Source organism: Schistocerca piceifrons, chromosome 1 (genome assembly GCF_021461385.2).
Source record: "Schistocerca piceifrons isolate TAMUIC-IGC-003096 chromosome 1, iqSchPice1.1, whole genome shotgun sequence".
Lineage (NCBI taxonomy): Eukaryota > Metazoa > Arthropoda > Insecta > Orthoptera > Acrididae > Schistocerca > Schistocerca piceifrons.
In genome coordinates, this window is record NC_060138.1 from 817,839,237 (window position 1) to 817,864,334 (window position 25,098).

Below are 25,098 nucleotides of genomic sequence, written 5' to 3' on the forward strand. Positions count from 1 at the left end.
AGGCTTGAAGGCACGGTAATCGCTTGGAATGCTCATGTGTCTTCTAACTGAGTTGACGCAACTTTTGCGTTATGACATTTGCAATATGGGGATATGTTAGAAAGCAGCAGCATTGGACATGGCACATCATTCAATAATGGTGGTTTTCGACAGACACATTCTTTATTCTCCGTTGGATGTCTAGTGGTGGTTGTCTTTCAGCAGCCAAGAAAAGAATAACAGCACGTTGGTCCTGTTTGGACACATTTGGTGAAAACGTTGCTGTAGTTCATATTTCCGCATCAACTGCACACTAGTCAGAAAGACATGAACACTACATTAGTCCTTTACCTACATTTCCGTTCTTTATGAGAACATTAAAACTGCACTGCATTGCATATATATTGCATCAATGCCCTTGAATGGAAACGTTTTGATTTACCCCTTATACTTTTTCTCAGTACTGCACCACAGTTGGGTGGTACAAGACATGTAAGGTTGTTTTTTTTGGGGGGGGGGGGGGGGGCGGGGGAGAACAGAACAGAGAAAGAGGAAGACAGTAGAGAAAAGAGATGGGATGTAGCTTGACAACTAGATGAACCAGAACGGAAGTGTTGTGGAGCTGTTGTGGAAGTAGGGGGAAATGTGGCGGAGATGGTGAGGCACATTGTCAGAGAAAGGAAGTGATACATAACTCAGGAAAAATCCGTGCAATGCAGAGAAGCTAGTTATGGTGGGTGATCGACAAAATGGCAAAGGTTGCAAAGCAGTCACTGAAGTTGAACCAAACAGAATTCTCTGACACTGAGTTGTCAAAATTTTCCCTTAATCTTCTAAACAGCTGGTTGAAGGCTGTGCAAAAATTGTAGTTGAGTTGATGTATCTCATGGCTGATTTTAGACACACCTCTGTGTCCAGTGGTTAGCATATGACTATGAGGAGCTGGAATAGGAAGTGCTGGATATATGCATGGGACAGTTCTTGCACCTGTTCATGTCAATATGCCACATGTGGCAAGAGGTTGCACCTGGGTCTTTCATGTGCATATGGCATGCATGACAATAGTACAGGCATGGCATAAGAATGTACCAGAATATTTCATAGATTCCTTGAGTGATCACTTTAGGAGAGTTGAGAAGGAGAAGTTTCAGGGAAGGAGGGTGATCCTTTGCAGCTATTTGGTGTGAGGTGATTGAATTACTGCAAGAATGTGTGGGAAGGGCATAGAAGATCTGTTTGTGAATTATATTTTGAGGAGGGGTCTGGGTACTGCCTATTCTTAAGTCCTTAACAAGATGTTTACCATACTGGCAAGCAATTACTCTTCACTGGAGATGTCATTTGTGGGTGGCTAGTTTGTGCAGGAGTGACTTTTTGTTGTGGAAAGGGTGGCAGATACCAATGTAGAGGCATAGATGTTGGTCAGTAATTTTTGTGTGAATAGGGTTTTATTAAAACCATCAGAGAAAAGGCGTTGAACATCCAGAAAAGGGGAATATTGAGTTGAGGAAACCGAGGTCAGACAAATAAGAGAAGAGGCTAATGCTGTGGGCTAATTGAGGATACTTATACACCTTGAACACTTTGTTTTGTCATGTGAAATCTGACAGTGTACACACTGAATGAAATGAATTTCTTACTTTACAGGTACTACATTCAGCCACAATGGGTATTTGATTCTGTAAATGCTCGACAGTTACTGCCCGTTGAGAAATATTTTGTTGGAGCCATTCTGCCACCACATCTTTCGCCATTTGTGGATGCAGAACGTGAGGAGCAGTATATCCCTCCTGAAGAACAACAGCTGCGTGATCCTTCATTAATCGAGCAGAAAGGTAGGAATTTACTATTACTGTAGGCCAGATATTCCAGAATTTTAAGCTACTGAAGTCATTGTTTGTTAAAGTTTGCATACTACAGATAGAATGCCTGGACATTTGCTGAGATAAAAAAAGTAATTCATAGTGTTTCAGTTAGTTATGGAAACAATTTTCGTACAACTTTTTTTAGCATTTACAAAATATTTTTACTGCAAGAGGAATTTCTTCAAATCACCTAGTCAATTATTCGTAATTTTAATGCTGATATTCTTATGGAAAGCACACCTGCTGTTACAGGCAAGGTCCATTGTCAGTGGTATGTTTCACTCTCCATTAATAGCTCTTAATTTCATGCTTCTCAGTTTGGGAATTCTTGTTGTGAAGAAGCAATCAGTATTATCCAACTATGCCTGTCTTGAAAATAAATTTGTCTGTTTCGGTTTCTGTTCTCATTACCTCTGTGTGTTTCGTATTCAGTCTTTCGCTATTTTCTGTCCATATGTGTCTGGACTCCGTGGCCTCTTCTTATTGCTTCAGTCTTAATTTTGATCTTAAAGCCATCCCCACATGGGTCATGGTTCTATTCGCGAAGCGCACCAGATGTGGTGCCCACCATGGTTGCTGCAAGTTTGGAAATGACCTGCTTTATCTCACGAAAGGTACTCCTCATTGTGATTTGTGACCACAGTACTTTCCTGTCCCAGTTGGCTGCATTTGGTGCACTAATCACACAATATTATGAAAAGGATAGATTTGCTACTCACAGTAAAGATAACACTTTGAGTAACAGACGAGCACAACAAAAAGACCGTTACACAAAAGCTTTTGGCCAAAGCCTTCTTCAGAAAAGAAAACGCATATGCAAATTCCATCAAGCAACCATTCCTCATGCATGCACGGCTGCTATCTCCGGGCCCTCTGGGGCTCAGCATTTGCTTGCCAGGTATAGGCTTGGTGAACCCGGGGTTCATGGGCTGGGGAATGGTAAGCACCACCAGCCCTCTCTCACTGTAAGCTCTCAGCATGCTTCAGTGACCACTGTGTGGCAGGGCAGTGGAATGTTGTGTGTCACTTGACTGCCCAGATTGCAAGGATGGTAAAAACCACTATTAAAAACAACCTCAGCCTCAAGGTGTGCTGCACTCTGATGAGATATATGGTCGTTGAGGTGGAACAGTCATTTCTGGGGAACCTGCTGCACCTCAGTTGTATAAGGCTTACTTAGGCATGCGGGGCTCTGTCTAGGAGTATTTTTATTTCCCTAGCTGCTTATGGGACTGAGATGCATCCATCAGAGTTTTGTCTTCCACCTCCCAGCAGAATGGGTGGACTGCCGTTAGGTACTAACACCCAATCAAATGAGAGGGCTTGTGTAACCAGTCATGGTAGTCAAGAATCCTAGAGTGTGTAGTAAAAGAATGCGTGCTGCTGGTCAGCATGTGTTTTTATTGGTTAAAGGGCAAAAGGGAAGTTTTGGCAAAGTGTCACCTTTTTACATACAGCAGGGTTTAGAGAGGATTACAGGTACTTTAAAATCAGTTAAGTGGTTACGAAATGGTACATTGTTGGTGAAAACATCAAGTTCCCAACAAGTGACGAATCTACAGAGGTCCAAAACCATTGGGGAATATGCCATTGAGACTGAGCTTCACTCCACATTAAACTATAGTAAAGATGTGACATGCAGAGATGGTGGACATCCCCAAAGAAGGCCTGAAAGTTGAGTGGGCCCAAGAAGGCATTGTAGATGTGCAGAACATTATGAAACTAGTGAAGGGCGATCTTGTTAAATCCAATTTGGTCATCCTGCCTGGAACTATTAAGGCAGGTTTTCTTCCAGAACTGGCAGAAGTAAAGCTGTGAGTACCGGGCGTGAGTCGTGCTTCGGTAGCTCAGATGGTAGAGCACTTGCCCATGAAAGGCAAAGGTCCCGAGTTCGAGTCTCGGTCGGGCACACAGTTTTAATCTGCCAGGAAGTTTCAGGTTTTCTTCATTTAACTGTGCAGCCTTATGTCTCCTATCCAACGCGCTGTTTTAAATGCCAGCGATTTGGGCATACCATACATGGATGCAAGGGAGAAGCACGCTTGTGACAAATGTGGTACGACTGCCCACAAAGGAGTCAGATGCTCATCTCATCCAAAGTGAGAAAATTGCTCTGGGGCCCACCCAGTCTGGAGTAGCAACTGCTGTGTCTTTCTTGAGAAATGGAAGATACGGGAGATTAAAACCACATGACAGATTCCCTATGGTGAGACCAAGAAGATTTATAAGAGCATGCAGCCCCCAACGTTCGCTACCTCCTTTGCGTCAGTTGTTAAGCAGTCAGTACAGAAAAGTGATGCTGCTACACAAATGGAGGTAGCTAGTGTTAGCAATAGTACCTGCATTTATCAGTGTACTTGTGCTGCTGTAGTTACTTCATAGCCTACACTTCATCCCGAAACATTGGAAAAGTCTGTAGTCACTAATGTTGCGGAGCTCCCTGCTCCCCCTAAGATTCAGTACGGTCCACTTTCCAGTGCTGCCACTACCACTGCTGTGGTTGTGACTCCGAAGCCTACCCAGGGCAAAAAATCAAAGGCCAAGCAAGCATCTTCCACTGATGGAGTAGGGAAGTAAACACTCTGAAGATGAAGATGTCGTCATCATACTATCTGATTTCTCTCTTGACTCTTTGGTAGAGCTAACGGACCTTGATCATCTCGCTCCAAGACAGAGCTTCCACCCATTACAGGCTCCGCTCTCTGGCAGAAAGACAGGGTGAAAGTGCAACCCCCATGATAAATGGCTCCCATATTACAGTGGAACACTAATGGGTTCAGGACACATGTAGAGGAACTGAAACTGCTAGTGCAGGAATGCCCCCTGTGCCTGTGTTTACAAGAAACACATTTTAAAGCCACTAGCAGTCCTGTGCTACGGAGCTATAGCCGTCACCGAAGGATGACCTGACTGGGGATGGAGCCAAGGGTTTGTCAGTACCGTGCATGAGGGCTACTGACCTGCAAGCAGTTGCTGTTGAAATTCATGGGTGTTGGAGGATCACTGTTTCCTCACTGAATCTATCTCCACCAGATACAGTAGACTCTGAGGCTCTCACAGAGCACTACATGAGGAGAAGCCATGAACATGGATGGTCAGCAGGGCTAACTGGATGCTGTTCAGCCAGCTGGTTGTGATTGAACATCACAGCAGTGTCCAGGAATCAGTGGACCACATCACGTGAGTGGTGCATCTTGCTGCTGACTTATCCATCCCAATGTTTTCAGATCATCTTAGGAAGCGAACTGTATCTTGGTTCACAGATGAGTGCTATTCAGCCATCTGGGACAGGTGTGCTGCTCTTCAACAATTTAGATGCCACCCTATGGGAGACAACCTCATAGCTTTCGATTTGTGAGAGCCAAGTCTCAAAGTGTTATTAAGGAGAGCAAGAAAAGGTCATGGCAAGCCTTCCTGGACTCCATCAACCATTCCACATGTTCTGCAGAAGTATGAGAAGCCATTTGGAGGATTTCCAGTAAACACAGTTGTTTATCAATCACAGCAGTGCTGAAATAGGGGTGTCTTCAAACAATGCCCAGAGGCATTGCCCAAACACTGGCCAGTCATTTTGCAAAAACTACAGCTGATGTAAGCCAGTATCCGGCATTGCATCGCTACTGTGCAGCTGTAGAGAGGGGCAAGTTGGACTTCAGATCCAATAGTTCTGAGGCCTACAACTCTCCTTTCTCCATGTGGGAACTGGAATCGACACTGTCTGACACTTGTGCCACTGCACCCAGTCAGGACCAACTCTGGTACTGCACGCTTCGATGATTGCCAGCAGAATCAAACGAAATCCTCTTTGAATGTTTCAGTCTTATGTGGCAGACAGGCAGCTTCCCCAACTCATGGAGGGAGGCGATTCTGTTACCTCTCCTAAAGTGAGGAAAAGACTGCAGTTACAGGAGTATTGCTTTAACGAGCTGTGTAAGAAAGACTCCTGGAGCGAATGGTTAACTATCATTTGTTCTAGCTGTTAGAGACCAGGCAACTGCCTAGCCACTCTCAGTGTGGCTTCCAGAGATTTCAGTCCACTGTCGACAACTTGACCCTGCTAGATGCGGCTATACAGCAGGCTTTCCTACATAAACATAACTGTTGTGGCACCTTTTTTGATATCAGTAAGGCATGTGACACTACTTGGGAGACACAGTATTCTCACGTAACTGCATCAATGGAGCTTTCATGGCCATCTCCCTATGTTCTTGTGATCTTCCTTGACTCAAGTTGGTGACACGATCGATTTGAGCAGGTAATTGTTGTACATCAGGACACTGTTTTAAGTGTTACCATCTTTGCTATAGCTATTAAACAGTATCATGTCTGTGGTAAGGAGTCATGGACAGTGCTCCTATTTGCGGACAGTTTTGCTGTTTTCCGTTGCTACTCCAGTGTTGGCACAGAAAGCTGCCAGTTGCAATTTACAGTGTGGAGGTTAGGTTAGAGGAGTGGGCTGCAAAGATGGGTTTTCTGCAATTTTTTGTGTGTGTGTGTGTGTGTGTGTGTGTGTGCATTCATTTTAATCATTCAGTCATATTTTTAATTTACCTGACCTGCGACATCTTAGAAACACTTCGAGATTTCTAGGCGTCACTCATTTTTCTCCCCCCCTCCAAATTGTTGTGGTTGCCACACCTGAGAGACCTGAAAGTCAGATCTGTCAAGACACTAAATATCATGAAGTGCCTCACCCACAGGCCTTGGGGAGTGGACAGGACACATCTCCTCCAGTTTTGTTGGGCTTTCGTGCAGTCGTGGCTGGACTAGGGGTACACTGTGTAGCACGGCCTGCTCATACTCAGCCTCTGTGCTGATGCTGGGGAACCACCACTTACCATCCAGCGGCAGCTCCTCATGGTGCACCAGGCATGTAAGTTCCTCGCAGTTCCAACTTCACCTGCACACCAAACTGCGTTCTTCCACGTCTGGAATGCCTTTGCTCCAATCGACCACAAGCTACAATGCCATTTGGGATACGCGTGCGACATGTGCTGGAGTCACTCAGTGTGTAGCAGGTACAACCCCAAATCCAGGATTTTAATCATCTGCCATCCTGGTTTCTGGAGAGGCCCAGAGTAATTTTAGATTTGGTGTGGTACAGGAGAGATTGCACTCCTGCTTCCGTTTTCAGTGTGATAATTTGTGACATTTTACCTGAGTACCACAGCTATGTAGCCATTTTTACAGGTGGGTTGAAACGGGAGGACTTCGTTGGTTTCTCTGTTGTTTTCCTGGATTGTATCCTCAAGGTTCATGTGCCTCAAGACTTTACTGTCTTTTATGCAGAATTATATGAAATCTTGCAGCATTGGAGCAAATGAGATGTTCTTCCAGTGCTAAATTTCTTGTCTCAGATCCTCTGAGTGCCCTACACTTTCTGAAATGTTTGTATCCAGCAGATAAAGTAGTCCACACTATCCAGGATGCCCTCCTGCAACTACAATACTGGGGAAGGAGATGTCTTTTCACTGGATATCAGGGCACATGGGAGTTTGGGGGAATGAAAGTGCAAATCTAGCAGCCAAGGAGGTGTTGTGTCACGATTCTCGGGTATTTCAGTGTGCCATCCACCTGCATGCTATAACCTTGCTGTTGAGCTCCAGATTCTTGCATCGGTGAGAGGATGAGTGGCTGGAAGTGACAGACAATAAGCTCTGTCTATTAAACCCCACAATGTGGCCATGGTGTACTTCCTTTCAGCTATGAAGACAGGATGAGGTTCTCCTCACTCATCTTCGCAGAGGCCACAGACCTATGCTGCATGGCTTCTTGCTATAGCGAGAGGACCCTCCAATGTGTGGCCCTTTGTGGCGTATAGATCACTTTGCTTCACATTTTATTGGACTGCATATTTTTTTCCCCTGACTAGCGAGCCATGGCTGATTTGCTGACAGATCTGCAATCTGTTTTAGGTAACGTTCAAATGAAGGTGGTTAGAGTTTTAAAGCTTTGTGAATTGTCCTCCTTTTCCAACATTTTAGGGAGATGGTTTTAATGTATTAACAGGGTGACTGGCTCAACCATATATTAGGTGAGTGGTCAGCCAGTGAAATTTACCTGTGGCTTCCTTTTAGCTCCTTTGTCATTTTACGTGTGTTTATTCTCCTCTGTGGCATCTTTTATTCTGTTCCATTGTCGTAGTGTGTATGATCACATTTGTGTCTTTTAATATGTGTAAGGGCTCTGATAACCTCGCCGTTGAGAGCCTGTAAGCCACACACACACACACACACACACACATACACACACACACACACACTACCTGCTATGGTCAGAATCAGTTGGATGAGGTTTTTCTAAGCTAACTCTTTCTTTCATAGGTGGACTACATTCTTCCAGTAAATCAGTGTAGCATCTGATCTTTCAATGACTAGTTCTATGTGGTTGTTGCATTTTTAGTGTCTGAACAGATACTCTCACATCTTTTTAGTTGTTACTGTTTCCATCCATTCTTCGCCAGAAGTGATCAAACAGTAATCAGTCTTCCCATCAAATTATGTAAAACACATTCATTTATGGTGAGGATCAGCAGCCAGTCCTTAAACCAAGCCACAATTCTCTGCAGGCCTCCTTGCATTTTGCTGCAGTTTTCTGACTTTACAACTTTCCTGTATACTGCAGCATCTTCCACAGACTGCATTACAGATCTTCAAATATTATCGTCCAGATATTTATGTATATATTGTGAACAGTATAAGAGCTGTATGACACTTCCTTGTGGTACACACTATATTCCTTTTACATGCAGTGATATCCGTCTATTAAGAATGTCATGTTGAGTTTTGTCTGCTAGAAAGTCTTGAATCCAGTCTTCAAACAAGTGCAACTATCTTCAAGAAGACTAGAGTTATGGTCTTAAGTCATAATTCTTCCCCGGATAAATGTGACCACACTTTTAATGAGTCTGAAGTATACAGTGAGGGAGGAGAAGCAGTTAAATCCTCCCCATCGTTAATTTAAGGAGCTTTTTCACATTTGAAGCTGTACTATGGCTTTATTGTGTATGATTCTGTTCAACTATCCTAATTAAAGACCTTTAACTCTATTCACCATGAGTGTGTTAAACTAGCAACAGGAGCCATAAGGACAAGTCTTACACCCGGACTCTGTGCTGAGGCTGGGAAACAGCCTCCAACCAGCCGACAGAATTTCCTCATGATGTTACAACCATCCAAGATCCCATCACTCCAACATTCAATTTTCTTGTCTGCCTATCAGTATAATGTAGGTATGTAAATTTCAGAAGAGCTGCGGGACCATTTGAGATTAGAACAAAGGAGCAGCTTGTGCAGCTCAGTGTTGCAGATCTGAAAGTATAAACAGACGGTTAAAGCAGTATCATGCCTGGTTACTAGTGGAATCAAGGTTGTTTTTAATTTTGACAAAGTGCAAGAAATATTGTGCGCCAGATTTTATGTCCAAACTAGCCTTTTACAAATATATATAGAGAAACACTGAAATTTAACATTTATTTAAGTTGGTGGGTCTAAGCAGTTGTTTCCTCTGACAGTGTCTTTGGGATTAGATTCTAGAGGAATTTACACTCTTTGATGCAGAGTCCAAAGCAATCATAGAAATGCTCGAGCAGAGGAGGTGCAATCAACAGAACAACTTTTTCATGTGCTGTGTTTCCCTAGGTGCCCTACAAACCATTCAGAAAATGTACCCAGCAGACAAAGTGGTGCTAAACATAAAAGACACTTCATGCCCTATAATTTTAAGGGAAGAAAGCAAAATTCTGCTGGATTACCGGGCATATGGAAACCCAGCAGCAAGGGATAAGGACAACAATAGTAATATATTACTCTGTGTTGTCGCATTGTGTGGTATTAATTCAACAGCAAAAGTCGTGTCATAGGGAGAAGGTGTAGGTACAAAATAGAAGATTAAGATTGGTGGAGCTTACAGTTCTGTCATATCGAACATCACTCCACTCGCACAGATGGATAGAAGTGGCTTTAAGGGGACCACACCGTGGTTCAGGTTGAAAAAAAATGGGTTTTTCGTTTTCATCATATTTCGATAGATTAAGGTTTTATTTAAGTACTATGAAAAGGATTTTGCTGAAAAATTTTTTTTTCGAGCATTTAAAGAGCGTTTTCCTACCACGTGTGTTTATGTGCCTCACCCACTTTTCTGCAGATATTTTTGGTCTTTGTATCCCCTACATTGCACGTTAGGGTTGTTTTTTTTTTTTTTTAACTCCCGAGTGTGTTGGCTATCCTTTGACTGCAATGGTTGGTATTCTTTCGTTCCTGCTGTCTGTAAACAACATGCTTTCAAACACGCGGTTAGTTTTGTTCAGGTGTGATTGTGAGTAGTTGTTATACTTACGTTTGCAGTGCTTGTTTACGTGTGTTTTGTTGTGTTTATTGAAGATGATGAAACGTAAAGGCATTTTCAAGAAATGACAATTTAGAGGAAACAAGTTTAGAAAGCTCTCTGTACAAGAGGTTATGTCACCTGGCAACGATGTTTCTAATCGTAATTCTTCAACAAGTGCATCATCAAAGAAGCTCTCACCATTTCAAGAGTGTTACAGCGGATTTACTGTAAGTGAAAAGGGGTGCAGTAACATTATTATAAATTTGAGAATATAATCAGATGTAATTTCTAAATTTATACAATGTAGACAGTGTGGTGAGTCACAGAGTGTGAAAATTTGTGAGAGTGCCAATGGGAGAAAAGGCCTAGCAATTGCTTTGGACTTAATTTGCACTAAATGCTCAGCTGTGATTTCATTTGAGTTCTTCAAAACCAGATGCAAGTGGCCCTTATGAAATCAATACTAGATTAGTTTATGCCTTACGATGCATTGATGCATTGGCAAGGGCATGTCTGCAGGGAGAACATTTTGTTCAGTGATGAACTTACATCAACCACCAAATAAATTTGAAAAACTGACTGCAATATTAGAGAAAGCTGTATGTGAGGTCAGTGAGGAAAGCATGAAACTGGCTGCTATGGAAGCATTGGAAGAAAATGATGAATGTTCGGATATTGCAGTTGCACTTGATGGAAGTTGGCAGAAAAGAGGACATACTTCTCTGAATGGAGTAGTGACTGCCACGAGTGTAGACACTGGTAAAGTGTTAGATGTGGAGATAACGTCTAAATATTGCAAATGTTGTAAAGTCAGTGAACATAAAGAATATAACTGTGTGGCTAATTTTAGAGGAACAAGTGGTGGTTTGGAAGTTCATGGATTATAACAAATATTTCATCACTCTTTAGAAACAAGAGGCATACGGTACACCAAATATTTGGGTGATGGTGACAGTAAGGCATACAACAATGTGGTGAACTCTAAGCCATATGGAGATGCCATTATTAGCAAAATAGAATGTGTAGGCCATGTTCAAAAATGTTTGGGAACAAGGCTGAGAAAACTAACTGTTAATATGAGAGAAAAAAAATTAGAAGATGGAAAATTGTTGACCGGACAGGGTCAGTTAACTTATACTGAAATAGGAAACTTGCAGGTATACTATGGGCAGGCAGTTAGGAGAAATAAAGAAAAACCGAGCGAGGTGGCGCAGTGGTTAGACACTGGACTCGCATTCGGGAGGACGACGGTTCAATCCCGCGTCCGGCCATCCTGATTTAGGTTTTCCGTGATTTCCCTAAATCGCTCCAGGCAAATGCCGGGATGGTTCCTTTCAAAGGGCACGGCCGACTTCCTTCCCCCTCCTTCCCTAATCCGATGAGACCGATGACCTCGATGTCTGGTCTCCTTCCCCAAAACAACCAACCAAATAAAGAAAATCTGGAGGCAATGAAGAGAGATGTTTGGAGCATATTCTTCCATAAGTCCTCTACTGATGATGAGCCATGTCATGGATTGTGTCCATCAGGAGAAAATTGGTGGTGCAAATACAATAGGGCTCAGACAACTGGAGAATCTTATTCTCACCAGCATTCTCTTCCTGCTGCTGTTATTACAGCAATTAAACCTATTTTCAGGGACTTGGCTCATCCTGAGCTCCTAAGGAAATGTCTGCATGGGCAGACACAGAACCCAAATGAATGTTTCAGCAGCATAATTTTGAACTGCCTTCCTAAAACTGTATTTGGAGGCATGCATACAATGAAACTAGTTCATGATGCTGTTATTACATTCAATTGTGGTAATATTGGAAAGTGCTGGGTACTGAAAAAGCTGGGAATTAATCCTGGTGAAAATATGATCACTGGGCTGCAACATTGCGATAAAATGAGGATAGCTGATGCAGACAGGTCTGCATCTAATATGGCCAAGAAAGCAAGACAAACATCCAGGAAGATGAAAAAGAAGCTGGAAGATCTGCTAGAGGCCAAAGAAGGGCCATCATATGCAGCAGGACAGTTTTAATTAACTGTAAGAAACAAATTTCAAAAGTTTTTTCTTTAAAGTCAATTTCCCGCAAACTAAAATTTTCAGTACATACGCCCCATTGTATCAGAAACTATCATAGATAAATGAATGGTATTTTCAGAGACTCTGCATAACATAAAAAGCCACCTTTGGTACTACATTCATTAATATTCCCCCATTAGGAAGTTCACAAAAAATATTTTCTGCAGAAAAAACTTAATATTTTTTGTTAATAAATTTAAATATGTATTTCTTAAAAACTATAAAACGAATAAAGTAGATTTTAGGACAGTTGACTATTAGCATCATGTAACACAATAAAAATATTAAGTTCCTGCATCAAATAGTTTTTTTTTAAGAAATGGGTCAAATACTTGCCTAAATTAACATTGGTTAGATAGGCAGGGTGTGGTCCACATCTGAGAATAGACCACAGTCCTCTTACTTACGGGCACCTACTCCTGCAGGACAACTCCCTCCTCTACCCCCCCCCCCCCACCCCATCCCATCCCATCCCATCCCATCCCATCCCACCCCACCCCACCCCACCCCACCCCAACCACATAAATCGTTGTGCTTGTGGTGTAGAAGTGTACACATTTTATTTGATCATAATCTTTTTTCCATCCAGAACTTGGCAGTTCATTTAAATGTGCTTTATTATCTTCCCAGATAGTCGTGTGTGTTAGGTGCTGCTTCTGGGACAGGGAGGTGCACCAGCCCCAGATTGAATCTACCTGCCGGATTAATGAAGTGGTCGGTGTGCTGGCCAGTCTGGATATGATTTTTAGGTGGTTTTCTGCATCACTATGTGAATACCAGGCTGGTTTACTAGTGCCGTGTCAGTTACATGAATCACAGACATTTAGAAAACTTTCCCTCTCGTCATGAATAACACTTCATGCAGAGTGTTGGTGCATGCACATTCCATCCATAGAAACAACGTGGTGGCACAGGAAGGGCGTCTGGCCACCTTTAAAATTAACCATGCTATTCTGACCCTGCATTGATTCAGGACAAAGACACAACAAAAAGAAAGCTATTTCACTCTCTCAGAATTTCTAGGATCTCATTTTTGGGTTAGTTTTATCTACAATTTTGACAGTGAGTCAATTTATTTTGTAAGCCTCATCCAACTGTAGGTCACATAGAATGCATCAGACTTCTAGCTAATTGTAGGTTGGTAAAAGAGATATGAAGGAAATAGTTGTGCTGCTGGATAGTAGCCATGGCAGCGGCGTAGGTCGGATGGTACAGAACAAATTAGGAACAGCGTACCAGGTCACAAGTTGTGAAGCAAAATGCCTATCCTTACCAAGGTGACAGAGGACATAGGAAATTTGTGTAACAGTTTTGATAAAGAGACTCAGGTGATCACAGTAGGTGGAGCAGGAAAGAGCCTGGCTGAAGATAGAAATTAAGTGTGTCCTTGGTGGAATAGGAGTAGCAGCTTCATATACAAGGTTTGTGGAGGTCATGCAGCACCATGACCAGCCTTGGGTTAACAGTCCTGTCAGCCATGTGAGCACAGAGTTCAGCAGCCTGCTGCTGACTGAAATGAAATGTCATGTGAATTCAGTACCTGTTGCTACATTTGGGAGATTAGGATACTAGACAGGCCTACGCGTGAATAAGAGGCTGAAAGAAAGGTTGACTAAGCCTCTTACAAAAAAATGAACAGATGTTCTCTGTCATATAAAGCAAGATCCCTGTGGTTACTGGTATTGGAGGGGTACCTTTCATTAAATTGGCATCAAGCACCCTGTTGTGAAATAAGTTAACATCAGAAGAGCCCTATAATATGTTTAAGAATGCACAGCAAAGTAAGGTTAGCTTATTTCATAAGAATATTAGAGGACTGAGTAATGAGGTAGACAAGCATGTCTGGAGAATTTAGAGAGCTCTGAAAAGATAGACATCCTGTGCCTATCTGAGCACCACATGGTTTGAGAGGTTAAATGTGAAGGATTACACTCTAACATCATACTCATGTAGAACTAATATGAGAGAAAGAGGAGCTGTTGCATATATTAAGATATAACAGAAATTCAGAAACATTGAAACAAGTAGATTTTGTAGTGAGCAACGCACAGCAGTGTGTGCTTCTGAATTAATACTGAAAAAGAGTTCACTCAGAATTTTTACTGTACATAGATCCCCATTGGGAAGTTCCGAACTGTCATGAGGCATATGGAGTCCTTTCTGACAGAAAACAGAAAGCAGTTAATACTCTGTGGAGATATCATACAAATTTTTTGAAGGATTCTGATTGGAAAAATGATGAGGAAACTCTACTTGGGTACTCTATTTGGACCCTACAATTTTATCTCAGTAATTAATTTCCAATGCATGTGGATAACGACAGTTCACTATGTACATTAATGACATTGCAGACAATATTAATAGTAACCTAAGACTTTTTGCAGATATGCAGTTATCTATAATGAACTACTGCCCAATAAAAGCTGCGTAAATATTCAGTTATTTCTTAATAAGATTTCAGAATGGTGCAGTGACTGAAAACTTGCTTTAAATATTCAGAAATGCGAAATTGTGCTCTTCACAAAATGAAAAAAAAAAGTAACACCATATGAGTATAATATCAATGAGTAACAGTTGGAGTCGGCCAACTCATAATACACCTGGTACCTGGGCATAACACATTGCAGGAACATGATCACATAGGCAAAGTCGTAGGTAATGCAGGTAGCTAATGAGGATAAGATTAGAGTAATTACAGTACGCGGAGAAGCATTTATAAAGTCATTGAGAATCCTGAGACCAGTATCATCTGTTTCAAATGGTCTCTTACTGATAACGCCTTCAATAATAGACATTGGTTTTTGCTAGAGATAAATAGATTGTGTGTGAGTGTATGGCAAGAGAATTATAGAACTTTATGTGTATTTGATATGTAATATTAGCATCAAAAGTTTCTTACCAAGCATCGGTAATTGATGAGCATGCATAAATTTTATTTGAGATTGCTGTTGACCTAACACATCTCACACAACTGTAACCATTGTAAATCTGTATGTAACTAATTAAGCATGTGTAATACATTGCAGATTCTGGAGAGAGCAGTTCTGATGACGAAGATAATGCAAGTGATGAAGATGCCGTTGATAAGAATAAACATAACTCCAAAGAAAAGCACAGTCATAAGAAAGGTAAATCTGAGGTAGATAAGTCTGAAGCAGAAGCTGACAACAAAGCTGATGATACTCCAAGTGGAGGAATTGAAAGCCAACGAGAAGAAAAAGTAAGAACACATTCTTTGGAAAACTAACTGTAGTCTGGTGTTTTGGTGAAAATGTTATTTATATACTACTTGTTTCATTTCAGCGCAAGCGTATGTCCGTTACTGCTGGCACAGTTTCTGTTGAAGATCCTATGGAGAAGGTGCGGCAGAATCGTCAAGAATACAGATTGCGAGAGAAAATGATAGCAAAAAAGCATCGTAAACTGTACCGTAGTATGATGGAGGGCAGAACTGAGAGGGCTAAAGAAGTATGGCTGTTGCGAAAAAAGCGGCAACGAATAGAAGCAGAAGAAAAACAACACCGCAAACGAGAGCGAAGGGAGGCACAAGTATCTGCTGCTACATCTGTAACATAGTACAATTGTGTGTAACAAATATGAAAGGTACACCACAGTTGTTACAGCAATATAGTATAGGCCAGTTCATTTTTCATCTTTGGCAAACAACAGTATTGGTGCAATGTCACATGAATTTACACTATGAACTAAAACCAGTCTGTAAGTCAAAGGACACTGGCTTTTAATGAAAGTGAAAATGAAAATCCATGAAAAAGTACAGTGTTTGAAACAAATTGATTTGTTGGTTTCACCTAATGAAGTTCAAGAATTTATTTTTATCATTACTTTCAAAAATTGTTGATACTTGACTTTGTAAATAATTGTACGTATTGATTGTGACTAAGACATTTTCATCGTGGTCAGCATCTTTTGTAACAGAAGTGCTTGTTGCCTTTCTAGAATATAAATTATTCTGAGAATGATAAATCTATTTTTATTCATACCTTAATGATGTGCTACCAGTAAAGTTGTGATGGTGCATAGTGTAGTAGTTGATTATGTCTGCTACCGTTTATTTATGGCTTACTTGTTAAAGAACATATGTGCATACCATGTGCCTCCCCTCCACCTGCCTTCAGTCTCTGGGGAACAAAGAAGGAATAAATCCCATTTGTGTTAGAGAAATAGAAATTTTGTTTGTGTTTGTCTCTCGACATGTGAGATTTATTAGCTTTTTTCTCAACTGTGAAGAAAGTGTTTACAAACATGTTTGACTTACTAATTTGCTCTCTTTCATCTCTGACTTTACATATTTCAGGACACATGTTTACGAGAAACCAAGCACTGATTAGTCTCTTAAAACTGAACTGCAGTTAATCACAACAATTTCTTTGTAAGTTTTCAAGCATAATCACAATCCTAATGACAAATTGAGAAATCTGTCAAATGTGTGTGTGTGGTGGAAGGCATAATTCAAACTTGGTGGCCATTGCAAAATATTATAGAATATGGATGCAAGCATGAGAAGGTATATAGCTCTAGTTTTATGACAGGTTTTAATTAATTGTTGTGAACAAACATGCCGCTCAGAAATCCGAAGAAAATTTAGGAACGGGGTACACAAACAGAAATAAAAAGGATTTAGTGTTGAGAAATGGGACAACTTACAGCAGTGAATAGAAAAAAGGATGCAGTCCAAAATCCTGATTCCCCCCCCCCCCCCCCCCCCAGGATACCATTTTCTTTCCAGATGGTATAGATAATCAAAAAACTTACAATTAGATCCTTGTAATAACACACTGCCATTTGTGAAAAGTGCCACATCGAGAAGGAATTACCTGAATAGCACTACACTTGGTGTAAGTGGCGACAGGTGTTCAAGCAATACGTGATACGTTTTGCAGCGAGATGGGGCATACATATGCTGGGCAGAGCCCTCTCGTGTTGGTCCGACAGGGTCGGTGTTGTGCCTTGTGTAATCGGTGCAGAACTGTCACACAAGGTGGAAACAATACAGCGAGTGCCAGTATGTCTCGTCTGCGTCAGAGGGAGCCATATTGGCAGGTGAACGAGTTTGAATGGGGCAGAATAATCAGTCTCCAGAAAACAGGGTTGCCATACCGTGACATTTCTCCTTACGCAGGGCATGCTGCTACGTCAGTGATGCGTATGTGGAAGCAGTTGGTAGTGGAAGGTCGTACGCAATGACAAGCAAGGACTGGACCACGGAATATGACCACAGCACAAGATGACTGTCATATTGTCTACATGGCCATTATGGACCATACAGCATCATCCACAGTGTTGGCTTATTGCTGGAGCACTGCAACAGGTGTGAACTTATCTGCATCGACGGTTTGTCGCTGTCTGCTGCAGGTTGGACTGGTTGCATGCATGCCGTTACATCGGCTTCCATTGTCCGACTGCAGAGGGCATCTGAACACCGTCACTGGAGTGCTGAGTGGCAACATATAATCTATTTGGATGAGTCCTGCTTCAACGTGTCCTACAGTGATGACTGCATGTGTGTCCAGTGGTACCGTGGTGAGCGCAACCTGGGGGGGCTGCATTGTGGAGCGGCATCACGGACAAACACCAGGTGTGGTGATTTTGGGCACCATTAGTCACAACAACCAATCTCACCTCGTACGTATTGGGGCACTTTGAACAGCAACTGATACCTAACGGAGGTTGTGGAGCCTGAATTACTTCTCCTGCTTCAGGCATCTCCACAGGCCACATTTCAACAGGACATTGCCCGGCGACATATTGTGAGAAATGTACATGCCTTCTTCGAAGAGCGACGGGTACCATTGCTTCCCTGGCCTGCACGTTCACCAGACATGTTTGTCCATCGAACATGTCTGGGATATGGTTGGTAGGCACCTGGTGCGTCACGATCCTCCAGTAACTGGTGTCATGGATTTGTGGGCTCAGATACAAACTGTGTAGAGGGAAATCCCTTGGGAACATATTCAGAACCTTATTGGTTCAATGCGACAGTGTATAGCAGCTCTAATTGCAGCGTATGGTGGCCACACGACACACAGTAGTAGGGCTCAAAAGACATGTACAGATTTGAAAAGGAAATCATCATGTACCTAACCTGTGGTATTAAATAAATCGAATTCATACGTCTTAGTGTTGCAATTTCCACAAACGGTAGTGTAGTTATACTACATTCACTCCTAAAGTTAAAGAAATTTTATGCCATTAAGTGTTTCAGTGAATTGGCTTTTAGTATGCTGTAATATGTTCCTATTGTTATATGAAGTGTGAGAACAGAGAAAATGTTGTCACATTGTAACCATAATCAAGTTCAAATCTGAAAGCAGTGTCATTAGTGAAGTATAACACGTAGCACTGAAAGCATTTTTGTTACAAACATATAGACTGAAGAGAACTGATCTCATGAGTTCACTGAGAGTGCTACTATTTAAACAAATATTTAATATTGCAGAATATGCAAACACAACAAATTTTAAGAACCTTCCAGATATTGTAAATATTAAATACCAAATAATTATTGGTGGTCGGGTTTGAACTTATGACCCACAGCCCATCAGCCAGTGATGCTAAAAAGTACACCACACTGCCTGAAGTCAGCTTGAGGCATTGCTGCCTCTCCTGCAGAAACATTGACCTGCTGTTTCAGAAGTTTTCATTGTAGCTGACTACAACACACTGGATCTAGATCTTGTTCATGATTCTCTGTATTGCATCACTGGCAGATCCTCACATTGTCTTCCATGTGATGAGCATGAGGTGGATTTTGTCGAAGGTTGGCAATAATTGAGTTGGCCTTCAGTTTCCTTGAACTAGAAGCCATCATTGATCTGTGTCTTACAACTGAGTAGGGCTTCATCAGAGGACATGCACTACACCCGTGTGCTTTTGTCTTCTTGATGAAGGAATATAATCCTTGCCTTTGTATTCAACATCTGATAAGAGATGGAGGATATGATGATTGTGTTTTAATATCTTTCCTGATAGTCCCACTTTCCACATAGGCATAAAAATATGTACTAAGTCCCCTGGGTTGTATTTCACTGGCCAGTGCTTTCCGCTACAGTACGCTTGATCCTTCTGGGCATCCAAGTTCCTTTTGGAGCCGAAACAATGATCTCAAGCCTGTAGTATATTGATTTGTTGTTCCTTGTGACTTTCACAAAAAGCATTCTTGTTTCCCAGTCTCTCTGATGTCAATGCCTTATTCAAGCATTCTGTGAGAACATTTGTCTGTGAGTGGTTGCCAGTTGTCACCTTGTGGGTGGTGTGACAATCGGAAATTACCTCCGTTACTGTTCTCAGCTGGAAAACTTCCACGATAAGAGCTTATCACGTGGAGTGCTCAGTGCTTCAAACTGATGTCTTTTGCAAGGTATTTTGCTATTTCCAGAGCTGTGGGAGTTGGCACTGTTTTGGTGGCAGTGTAACAGGTGAGGCAGTCAGTGTAGACTATTACCCATCAATTCACATTTGTCGGCTTCAAGAAACTCCCCAACAGGTAGATTCCAGTTTGGTGGGATGGCAGTGCTGTAGGTGGAATTAGTACCAGCTGCTCCAGCGGTAATTGTGGTAGCTGCGTTCATCACTGGCATTCCTGACAGTGGCTCACATTGTCTAACATGCTGCTAAACCTGGCAAGTGATCCCTAGAGTGTTAACACATCATATGTGACCAAATGAAGCATTGTGGAAAAACTTTAGGGTAGCTAGCTGTAGAGAAGCTAGGATGAAAAGAATCATTTCTGCCCCATTTGAGTATAGTTCTTCTTGTAGAGTGCTTCATTTACTAACGGGAGTTCTCCCTTGGTTGGTTCCTCCTCGTTCAAGGCTCCTGGGGTTTTCAGCAATACTGGGCCTTCTTTTCAGCATCAATGTCATTTAATACGCAATGACTGAGTTTTCACTCATGATGCTGTGTTCTGCCAAAGAGTTCCTTGAAAGAAATCGGCATCTTTGTATTTTCTATCTGTCTTTGTATACCATTGTGACGCCATTCTCCTGAAGCCTCAGAGTCCATCGCGCCAGTTGACCCAATAGATCCTTCAGGTTAGTCACCAGCAAAGAGAATGGTGGTTTGTCACAATGTTGTATGGTCACGTCGTCATCACCATCACCACCACCACCATCATTTTTGAATTTTTTCATTTGTGTTGAAAATATTTAATTCTGTTTTAATATCTTCATTTCTAATTCTCTCTCTTCTTCTGCAGCTCTTCGTATGGTTTGTTTGGTTTGCCAAATAAATACATTCAGAAGTTGTTGATAGCCCAAACAAATGCAAGGCTCTTTCTTCGTTGTAGAGTAATCATCTCAGACATGAAGAGTATTCTTGAAGAATTAGCTATCACCTTTTCAGCACCCTCCTGAATCTCTACTGGAACTGCACTCTGTTGGTAAGAGGTTCTGTCTTGGCATTCTTGTGAAGAATGCTAGGTTGTGAGACGATGATAGCACCACCTTAAGGGCAAGGAACACATTACCTTGTGCCTCATTCTACGTAGTTCATGCGAGGGCCATGCCTTGATACGGAAAGCTCTTATGAACCACTGGTAGTACAAGCACAATCCGCCTCAATAGCTGAGCGGACAGTGTGACGGAATGAAATGCTAAGAGGTCTGGGTTCGATTCCCTGCTGGGTTGGAGATTTTATCCACTCAGTGACTGGGTGTTGTGTTGTCATCGTCGTCGTCATCATCATCATCATCATCATCATCATCATCATATCGTCCCCATTGACACACAAGTCACTGAAATGGCATCAACTAAAAAAACTTACACCAGGCAACAGGTCTACCCGATGCGAGGCCCTAGCCACATGACATTTCATTTCATTTCAGTACAAGCACATTCCAAGAGAATTCTCTCATCATTTATGTTCCAAGGGTTAAAAAATGTTACTGCTCTTATTTTCACTGAATTTTGACAGATGCCATCACGATTAATTAGGTGCCCTAAGATTTTATTTTTTAGGCTGTGAAGAGGCATTTTTTTCGGATTCACGCAGAGGCCTGCAGTCTAATCACAGTTTATCAGGGTTGTCAGGCAGCTTCTATATTCAAAGTCTTAAAGAAAATGACAGTGCCATCCAGATAGCAAAGACCGGGAGTCTGTTCCGGTCAGCTTTATCAACCTTCATTTACCAGTTGCCTTTCTGCGTGTTCATAGTTGAGAAGTAGTCTATTCCTTTCAAAAAGTTTTGTCACCAGTGTGTGGCAATGAGTAGGCCTTTTTTTCCCTTATTTTATTCAGTTATTGCCAGGGGCAGGAAAAAATCTTTGTATTTTATGGCCGAATTCGGTGTCATTTCTTGCCAAATTGAGTGTGATTTTGTTGCCAGTTTCTCTGATGTTTGTTTACTCCCCCCATCTCCCTCAGTTTCAGTGCTACTTTTTTCCTTATTTCGCTGTTGTTTCTGTTAGTATCTAAAGAGTACACAGTGACCGATGAAAATGGTTACAATTGCAACAAAACCCATTAGATCAATCACAAAAAGTCACAACTGCCCCCCATCCTGAAGGTATCACCTTCCTCAGTTATACTGTTTCGCCTGATCACATTGAGTTCATTCACACACATACCTTTATCTATGGACTACCACAAACTATGTAGGTTCATCAGTATCAAAAATTTCTACTCCACCGCCTCCCATACGCTGCCTCTATCCAGGTCCCTGTTACTGATGCCCTGATTGGTGAGAACACTTCAGGTGCTAGGAAGGTACCGTATACAAATGATATTATCACAGCTTTGGAGTCACTTTAGATTGCCCTCACCCATGCATTCACACTGGCTCTCCCAGTGCCCGATGCTCACGTCCCAGTTACCACGGACACAGGCGACACAGAGAATGGCGCAGTATTGCAGTAACATATTGGTGACACAACCAAGTAGATTTGGTTATTTTCTAAGAAACATTCGCCCCCTCAGCGCAAATGATCAGTGTTCAATTGCGATCTTTTCATTGTCTATGAGGCAAACACACTTTGGCGGTGATATAAAGGGACGTGAATTTACAATCTTTACATATCACCACCCACTGGCTGATGCCATCTGTAACCGTGGGATGGATGTTCCTCCTCGACAGCTCCTGTGCATGTACCTCATCTACCAGTATTCTATCAACATACAGTACAGATCCAGGTGCCATAACAGTGTCACAGACTACTTGTCCCATGTAAATATTATCTCAATTCCCCCTAAACATGAACATGAACGAAAGCCTGCAGACAGATGATTCCAAGATAGCCAAAATGTTGCCAGGCGCAACATGTTCCTTGCCTCCTCTTGGGTGCCCCCAACACGCATCCTGTACGACATGCTCTGCCCTGTCATGCCTGTCCCTCTACACCATATGATCTTTGCAACCCGGCATGGACTGGCCCTCCTGTGTATCAAAGCTACAACAAAACTAATCACTGAATGTTTCGTTTGGCAAGGTATTAAAAACGATTGTCACACTTTGACACATACATGTATCCTGTGTCAGAGCAGTAAGTAGGGATGGCACGCCCAGCTGCCTCTTGGACAATTCAGCATCCCAAAGGGTTGCATACGTCACATCCCTATTGACATTGTTTGCCACTAGAGCCCTCATATGGTTTTTGGTACATTCTTTCTATCATTGACCAAGTCACAAGGTGGGTTGAAGCCATTCCTCTCTCTGACATTATGGCCTAAACAGTTAACCATGCTTTTGTTAACTCCTGGATTGCCCACTTTGACTGCCCCTCCTGAATTATAGCCGACCAGGGCCGTCAGTTTGAGTTCTCACCCTTCTCAAAACTTTGTGAACTGTACAGTGTTGACAAATTTCACACCAGCCGCTGAGCAGTTGTCTCTTGGAACATTGGCACCACAAACTTCAGGCAGTTCCTGGTCGGAAGTGCTACCATGGACCCTTTTAGGGATTAGCCCTACTTACCAAGAGGATCTCCAGGCGCCACTCACAGACACCTTATATGGTGAGCCCCTTGTCCTAACAGCCGAACTCGTTGCTTCTCTTACTCTCTCCACAAGACGATCTTCAGGCACTGGTTGATTGCATATGCCCACGCATCGGTGTGCCACCTCCATAGCCACATTCGCTACCGCTTTGTTTTTGTCCACAAAGAACTGACTACTTGTGATTATGTAGTGCTCTCCAGTGACTTCATGCGTCATTTCAACATCCTTACTCAGGCCCTCACAGAGTCCTTGCTCACAGACAGAACACCTTTAACATTGTACTTAATGGCAAACGCAGACGGTCTAAGTGAATCAATTGGAACCTGCCCAGTCACTCTCTGATGACCGTACTTAGGTGCACCTACCATTCCTCTGGGCCTGCCGGTATGACTATGAGTGATGGAACAGTGGAGTAGATTACCACAAATAGATTTTGCCATAAGTTTATAGTTGGAGACAGACTGCTAACAACTGAATGTCACAAGACAATTTCTTAAAATCTGTTGTTGGTATAATAGTGAAGCTATAGGCAGTAAATGTGTCTAAGAATTGCTGTGAAGAGATGTCAAGGCAATCCACCCATATCATCATTTTTTTAAAAGGCAAACGAATGACGGTCAGTAAACAGTTATTACGAACCCTATTCCATTACTCAATTTTACCACTAAAATGTACACTACTGGACATTAAAATTGCTACACCACGAAGATGACGTGCTACAGACGTGAAATTTAACCTACACGAAGATGATGCTGTGATATGCAAATGATTAGCTTTTCAAAACATTCACGCAAGGTTGGCGACACCTACAACATGCTGACATGAGGAAACTTTCCAACCAGTTTCTCATACACAAAAAGCAGTTGACCGGCGTTGCCTGGTGAAACGTTGTTGTGATGCCTCGTGTAAGTAGGAGAAATGCTTACCATCACGATTCCGACTTTGATAAAGGTCGGATTGTAGGCTATCACGATTGTGGTTTATCATATCGCGACATTGCTGCTCGCGTTGGTCGAGATCCAATTACTGTTAGCAGAATATGGAATCTGTGGGTTCAGGAAGGTAATACGGAATGCCGTGCTGGATCCCAACGGCCTCGTATCACTAGCAGCCGAGATGACAGGCATCTTATCCTCATGGCTGTAACGGATCATGCAGTCACATCTCGATCCCTGAGTCAACAGATGGGGACGTTCGCAAGACAACCACCATCTGCACAAACAGTTCAACGACCTTTGCATCAGCAAGGACTATCAGCTCAGAGACCATAGCTGCGATTACCCTTGATGCTGCATCATAGACAGGAGAGCCTGCGACGGTGTACTCGACGATGAACCTGGGTGCACAAATGGCAAAACGTCATTTTTTCTGAATATCCAGGTTCTGTTTACAGCATCATGATGGTGGCATCCATGTTTGGCGACATTGCTGTGAACACACATTGGAAGTGTGTATTCATCATCGCCATACTGGCATATTACCCAGCGTTATGGTATGGGGTGCCATTGGTTACGTGTCTCGGTCACTTCTTGTTCGCATTGACGGCACTTTGAACAGTGGACGTTACATTTCAGATGTGTTATGACCCATGGCTCTATCCTTCATTCGATCCCTGCGAAACCCTACATTTCAGCAGGATAATGCCCTACCGTAAGTTGCAGGTCCTGTATGGGCCTTTCTGGATACAGAAAATGTTCGACTGCTGCCCTGGCCAGCACATTCTCCAGATCTCTCACCAATTGAAAACGTCTGGTCACTGGTGGACGAGCAACTGGCTCATCACAATACGCCAGTCACTACTCTTGATGAACTGTGGTATTGTGTTGAAGCTGCATGTGCAGCTGTACCTGTACATGCAATCCAAGCTCTGTTTGACTCAATGCCCAGGCGTATCAAGGTCGTTATT

At 42.4% G+C, this 25,098-nt stretch overlaps 1 protein-coding gene across 1 annotated transcript in view; it reads left to right on the forward strand.

The window, feature by feature from the left end:
• The window catches only part of LOC124790141 (pescadillo homolog), a 34,818-nt gene extending 18,397 nt beyond the window's left edge, over positions 1 to 16,421 (forward strand). The window contains exons 7-9 of the mRNA XM_047257731.1: positions 1,627 to 1,814; positions 15,270 to 15,463; positions 15,547 to 16,421. Coding sequence (XP_047113687.1) covers positions 1,627 to 1,814; positions 15,270 to 15,463; positions 15,547 to 15,819 — 655 coding nt within the window. The 3' untranslated portion in view covers positions 15,820 to 16,421. The remainder of the gene's footprint in view (positions 1 to 1,626; positions 1,815 to 15,269; positions 15,464 to 15,546) is intronic.
• The last annotated feature ends 8,677 nt before the right edge of the window (positions 16,422 to 25,098 follow it).